Consider the following 7,063-nt stretch of genomic DNA (forward strand, 5'->3'; position numbering starts at 1 on the left):
ACCTTCAACACGGTTTACCTAATTTTAAGTTCCCCCACGATACCACGAGATTGAGTCAAAGGAACTCAATTTTAGGTAGTTTTTCGTTTCCGTGTAATCATACGTTTGTCAAGATTTGTTCGATTTTTTGCCATTCGCGTCTTGTCACAGTCCAGGTTTTTATTTCACAGAAACTTAATTTTTTGAATCAGTGCGGGAATGTTGTTGACCAAAATTGTAAACAGGTCATATTCATAGCCGATGAGGTATTCGGGAGTCACTCAATGTAAGTGTCGGTGGTCACTCAATTTTCTTACGTCGCCCTTTCAAGTTTCAACACGGCACCCAACTGTCAAACGACTGCAAGTGTGTTGTTCGTGTGCTGGAAAGGACGGTGGAAAAGTGCCAACACAGAGGTGAAAACTTTGCAATTTACTCGTAATTTTTGCTTAAAAATGGTAGAATCTAAGCCTGATAAGTCGGAAAACAAGGAGAATCAAAATCCGGAGATGGATGTTGATGAGGCCGAGGACGCTCCAACCAAGGTTTTCAATATTGAAAGTGAGCGAGAACTGTAACCAGTTGTTCGATAAACTACTTAATCAATCTTGAATTCCAGTCTTGCGAGTGATCAAAGATTTACAGCAGCAACATGGTCTTCGCCACGGAGACTATCAACGCTACCGTGGCTATTGCTCTCGGCGTGTTAAACGTCTCAGAAAAACGCTCAATTTGCCTCAGGGCGATAAGCGCCACTACCGGAAGCGTGATGTGACAATGGCTAACCTGGAGAAGGACAACTCGGACGAACGTATAATTCATATTCCATTGATGCTTGCCGAGCGGGCATGGGCCTACGCGATGCAGTTGCGCCAGGAGGCAAACACAGAACCAAGAAAGCGGTTTCATTTGGTAGGAAAGTTGCGCAAGTCAACGGTTTATGCGCTGCAGCTGCAGGATCTTTGCAGTTCGGACTATTGTGATGCCCGGACTAAACTGGAGGCGGAAGCATATTCTGCCTGGATCCATGGCTCGTTACATTTTGAGCTATCGCTGTGGAAGAGTGCCGCGGAGAACCTGAAGAAGGCACAGGTGATTTACGAGAATCTTGCTGAAGCGCTTCCGGAAGAGGAACAAGCTATCTATAAGGCTAAGGTTGATGAGCTGACTCCGAGCTTACGCTATTGTGCGTACAATATTGGTGAGAATGCTTCGATGAATGACCTTTTGGAAATGCGCGGTCAAGGAATGTTTGACAATTTGAGCACTTTGGTTGCTCAGACAAAAACGGAAAGTATGGAGGCATTTCAGACTACTGAATGGCGTGGTAGGAAGGTTACAGTTCGCCCGGAGAAGGTTCGTTTGTTTTTGCTTAGCATTCAGGAGTTGGCCAAAAGCATTGAAAAGGTCAAGGGTTTTCCGGCTAAAATTGAACTGTTGGAGAATGTTTTGATGGACTGCAAGGATGCTATTTCGGCCATCAAGGATGAAATCAAGCAAGATCCGAAGTTGCGTTCGAGCAGTGAAAGTGGAACGATGACGGCAACTCAATATTTACTGACTTATTTGTCCTATACACGATTGAAGCTGACTTTGGAGAGAAACCTGTTTCTGGTTGCACAAGGCAAGTTGAGCTTGGATGATCCGAATATTTCCGACAAAGCTTTGATTGAGGGGAAGAAGACGAAACCGCAAGATTTGTCACGTTTGTACGAAATCATTTTGCAGAATATTTCCGAGATGCAGCAGCTAGCAGGAATGGAATCGGATGCGTTGTACCAATCAGAAATTGAGACCCTTAGTCTTTCGTTCAAATCATTCCGGTGCTATTATATTGCTATCACTTTGATCGCTTTGAAGCGTTGGCGTGAGGCCGTGGCCATGTACGAGCGGTCCACGAAGTATGCCACAGAGGCCATTGCTTCGAAGGCTATCAGCACCGATTTTGATTTACGAACAGAGCTCAAACAACTTGTTCAAACAATTGAAGGCTGCAGATTTTCAGCCCATGCCCAGAGTGTGCTGGAGGACGACACCAGTGAGGAATCGGTTCTCTATGGTAAGAGTGCGAAAAATTCCAAGCCTCTGTTCGAGCGATTGTCTACGTACAAAGAGGATGCGTCGTTGAATTCCCGTAATCCGAATGTGTTCAAACTAACCCCGGAGATGCAGCCGATACCAGCGAAGCCACTTTTCTTCGATTTAGCCTTGAACTTTGTCGAATTTCCTTCACTGGACGATAAGGTCGAACAGAAGGGAGGAGCAAAACAGACCGCCGGTATGTCCGGTTTCGTTAAGGGGTTGTTTGGCTGGGGTGGAAGCGGCGGAAAGTAAGGTATTACGATTCGGAAGAATTTATTGCGACTGCAGTCGAGCATTTTGTTTTTTTCCTAATATATGCGTAAAAATGGTAAATTTTAGTATTTGTTTATCTGAAAGAAGTTCGTTTAAAATGAATTTGCGATTTTTCTTAAAGGACAGGATAATTTTATTCAATGACATATATCTAGAATACAGATTTTCAAATAACTTATTTTTAAGCGATTGTTACAAATCAGCCACATTTTTTTCAGTTTCAAAGAAATGCTGCTTTCAAAAACTGTGTAAAATATTATTCCACAACAATAAATCCTATTTGGAATCATCTTCCTGCTTCTCTTCAGTCGACACGCTAGAATACACCGGTTCCGACCCATCCGCGCTAGCGCTTTCCTCCTCCGGGGGCATATCCAGCACACCCTTGTTTCCGTCAGGAACCCACATACCGGAATCTATACAACGCTTCAGATGATAGCGAGCTTCCGCTTCCGGTAATTTCGACATAACCTCCTGCAGCATACCAATGTCACGGGATTCAAAGCAGGCCTGAAGTTCTTTCGGCAGTGATTCGAACACCTCAACCGGATCCAAGCCTCCCGGACCAAGACGAGCTTTTCTTTCCTCTTCCTCCTGTTCTTCGATGGCTTTCTGCAATTTCTCCTGGGCACGTTTCCGAATGCGTTCCTTAAATGCTTCAATCTCCGCAAGAAATTGATTTTTATATTCCTGTTCGGCCACCTGTATCCGTTGGAAAAAGGACTCCATGCAGGCTCGTGGATCGACATCCAGCTAAAATTGTATAACACAAGGTCAATAAATCGACTAAAATTTAAATAAAATCCATCCTACCTGTTTGGCAATGTCCAGCATATACTGCATACAAATGCACTGATGCGCAACGTGTGCCATCAGTTCGTGCTTCTCCTGCATCTCCAGCTCAATACACCAAATAACCAGATAGTTTGCAGTATCTTCACACACCAAGTAGTGATTATCGCGTAAAAACTTCTTCGAATCCTCATACTTCCGCATCATACCGTATTGCTTCAATACTTTTTCGTACTTGTTAATAAACTCCCTAAGATTAAGCTCCTTCTGATCCTCGGTCAGTTCCTGCTTCTTGTTGATCGCACTTTTGTTGATAACCGTCTTTTGAAACCCGTCCTTGCTGATAGTGTCCACATTCCACGGCTGCATTTTTTCCTTCTTTTTCAGATTTTCTTCCTCCGCCCGAACCCGTGCCTGTTCCCGTTCCAGCTCTTCGAGGCTCTTTTTCAGCTCGTCCAAATTGCCGTCCTTTTTATCCAGTTTGCTCTTCAGTTCTTGGGCCTTCTGCTCGGTAAGTCTTTTCTTTTCCGCCAACATTTGCTGTTCCCGTTTCTGTTCCTCCATCCGTTCAACCCGGGCTTGATGCCGCCAGCGGAACAGCGACGGTGTGTCAATGTTCGGGTGGGTCTCGTCTTCATCGTCGGAAATCTGCGAAACCACATCAAAACACAAACATGCTGTTCACATTGATTGAATTATTTTCTTACTAAAAATACCTACCTCAATGTTTTTCCACTTGCTGTAATCAACCATTTTAAATAATTCACGTGAACGGGGCAGAATAGTACTTAGAACAAGCGGTAGTTAGGAATCGGTTCCGATGGAATTTGTTCTTCCAATTTTGATCCCGATCGGGGAGAAAAATCTTTCTAGAAGGTTAACCACAACGCATTTGATACTTTGACGTTTGAAGTCCGTCACCATCATGTAGCGTCGCATACGTCTCCGATTGAAAATGTTGCATGCACGGTTAGTTCAAATTGTGCAAAATGTTAGTAGAAATACAAGACAACTGCACTGAGAAAAAAGCATAGCATCCATGACCGGACTTTTCTGATTGTTTTAACTTTATTTACTAAAATAGTAGTAACGACCATGAGATCGGTATTACTACACAATGTCATGTTGTTGGCATTTATGACGTTTTGAACATAGTCACTCCAACAATATTTAGAATTTCAAAATTGACGATGGAATACCCAACAAACAACGAAGGCTGAACAAACTTTTGATCCGAGAGAATTGGCTGAACAAGAACTGTTTAAGACATTATCCAGCTAAATTGTTTGTTGGGTAGTCTGAATCACCATAAATGGTGATTATCACTATTTAAGTGTCAGTTTTTGAGATGGTAAATATTGTTGGAGTAAATTCATAAGAGTAAATATAAGAATATAAAAATTTAAATATCAACCAGCGAGAATGTCATTTCTACTTATCGTTTGACTGTCCTCTTCCACTACATATTAAAAAGTCGTGAAGATAACCTACACTGAGCCAAAAAATCATATACATTTTAAGTGAAAAAGTAAATATTAAAAATTACCTATCACATTAGATTCATGTGCAGCAATTAAAATTCATATCTGCATTGATGAATTTCAAATAAGATGCCAATGACTTTCAAATATACCATATATACATTCTATGTTTTTGTTATACTTAAGTGTTATGTGTAAAGAACATGAATATTATGTGAATATGTAATGTGAAAATAGTTTACAATTTCAATATGGTACTCGAACACTTTTGTTGGAACTGGCAGCCCTTCCTACACCACTACAGTGAATGTAGGGGAAGTCAATCGCATCTGTCACCCTAGCAATGTTACACGAGCGCCAGAATAGCACGCGGTTTCTATTGAGGCAGAGTGAACGTGAGCCTATTTCTATAATTTAGTTGAAGTTTCTTTGAATTGTACTTATGTTCAACGCAGTTTGGGTGAGGTAAAATTACAATTAATTAAGCTTAACTTAAACCTAACTTAAACCTAACTATACTTAAAATGAACCCTTACAGAACTAAATTCTAACCTAAAAAGCAATTGTTCGAGATGGAATGAAAAAACGATGAATCACTGAATTTGTAAGCCTTAAATCTAAAATATTGTAAAATGATCCCTAAAAATAAATTCTATATTTACAGCTTAAAGCATTACGCTGACAAGACTGGTGAATTATTATTCCGTTTCCGAACAACTTTATTCCAGGTATTTAAACGTAAATTCAATCGATTGTATACAAGAAGAGCAATATCAATAAAACGAAATTGCATTTCAGAATGCGAAAATAGAAACAAACTGTAAGCATTATAGGAAACTACGAAAACTGCGACGAAGTTTGCTGATTTTCTCAAAACTCTCAACACAAAGGATGCATCGTAGGAGAAACAGTTTTATTTGGAAATAATTATGCGATTAATTTTAAGCAAATTATGTAAATATAATACGCATTACATTAAAATCCAATGCCTACATATTTATTCACCGTCTTCCACACTTTTTAATCACATTAGAAAAGCATATGGATGCTATTTTAAATGCAGCTAATAATCACACGAAATTCACATAAAAATATACGGATTTAATCTAAAAAGTTTCCGATGAAAAGTATATGAAGTTCACTTGGCATATGCATGCAGTGGACACTAGTTATCATCTAGGGAGAGATAAGCGAAGACGCCATCTTGAGCCAGCTTACTGTCAAAATTTTGAGCCAGTCGATCATTATTTGACTGCATTGGTGCAATATTTTTGGGTAGTAATGTTAATTTTTTTTATTTTTGTTGATAAACATTAGACAACAAATTATAAATAGGCGCTATTGTAAGTTGAACTTTCCTGACATCAATAATGCTGTTCAATTAGCGTAACAAACCTATATCCAAAGGTCGGATTCTCGGCGGAATCATCAGTAATACCCTCTATCTGATTTTTTTTCCGGGTGGTTGCGTTGCCGGCAGTGCAGTGTTGCTTTTGGTTGATCTGAAGAGATGATTTTTTGTCCGAAAGCTACCGCATGGTATATTTTATGCATCTAATCTATCTTCTGTAGATTGTTTACGTTGTTCGATAGGGTCAAGAATGGTTTTCTGCGGGAAATAGATCCATCATCAACTGATTGCTGAGAGAAAACGTTTGAATGTGCTTTTTTGTTTTCCTTAAACTACTATAACTGCGTAATCTGAGAATACACAAGAACGGTTTTTTGCAGTATTCTCTTTTTATTATATACATATTTACTGATTTTTGTTTGAATAATACTTGCGCTACAAAGCCGCATAGATTCCAGCAACGGGAAATCTTCCGGAACTCGAAAAATTCAACCCATTTATCGCGTAATTCAGCATCCTTCGGGTACCGAAAAAAAACTTATTTCAGCTATTGGAGCGTAATTACAAGGCCGATTCGCACAAAATTTTTCAATGCACTTCATCTCTTATTTTTAAAATAAAAGTTATGATAATAAAGTCACGCAAAACTTGGTTCGCAATATTGTATGTTTCATTGGAAACAAGCCATTCAATCATTTTGATGCGACGAATTGAATTGGCGCATTTGATAATAAATGCTCAAAAAACGTCGAAAAATATGTATTACCCAAGTTTAATGTGTGTCTGACTGAAAACTGTGCTTCTAAAGTTTCAGGTTTTCGTATGTTTTATTTACAGTAAGGCTTTTGCACAAAATTGCACCACCTTTTATTAAAGTGTCATTCATCCCATAAGAAATACATTGTGACGAATCGTGCACCGAATTGAGCATTGCATGAAAATGTATAACCTCACTTTTCTGACAGCTCATAGAGCTTGTTTACATGGACTTAGAAAATATTTGGTTTCATCCAGTACAAGAAACTCGGTTCAAATTCTAACACCATATAAACAAGCTCGCCGAACTGTCATTTTTTCGAGCATTTTTATGACGTCATCTTGCAAT

The 7,063-nt window shown here is 39.6% G+C and overlaps 2 protein-coding genes across 2 annotated transcripts; one reads left to right on the forward strand and one right to left on the reverse strand.

Annotated features, from left to right (window-relative positions):
- The first annotated feature begins 329 nt into the window (after positions 1-329).
- On the forward strand, positions 330-2,394 carry LOC131685857 (signal recognition particle subunit SRP68). Its single transcript, XM_058969860.1, has 2 exons — positions 330-540; positions 599-2,394. The coding sequence occupies exons 1-2, from the start codon at positions 435-437 to the stop codon at positions 2,311-2,313; spliced, it is 1,821 nt and encodes a 606-aa protein (XP_058825843.1). The 5' UTR covers positions 330-434; the 3' UTR covers positions 2,314-2,394.
- A 71-nt stretch (positions 2,395-2,465) lies between these two features.
- LOC131685858 (hsp90 co-chaperone Cdc37) lies at positions 2,466-4,045 on the reverse strand. Its single transcript, XM_058969862.1, has 3 exons — positions 3,847-4,045; positions 3,148-3,774; positions 2,466-3,087 (listed from the first exon to the last, which is right to left on the reverse strand). The coding sequence occupies exons 1-3, from the start codon at positions 3,877-3,879 to the stop codon at positions 2,611-2,613; spliced, it is 1,137 nt and encodes a 378-aa protein (XP_058825845.1). The 5' UTR covers positions 3,880-4,045; the 3' UTR covers positions 2,466-2,610.
- Positions 4,046-7,063: the final 3,018 nt, after the last annotated feature.

This window comes from Topomyia yanbarensis, chromosome 2 (genome assembly GCF_030247195.1).
Source record: "Topomyia yanbarensis strain Yona2022 chromosome 2, ASM3024719v1, whole genome shotgun sequence".
Taxonomy (NCBI): domain Eukaryota; kingdom Metazoa; phylum Arthropoda; class Insecta; order Diptera; family Culicidae; genus Topomyia; species Topomyia yanbarensis.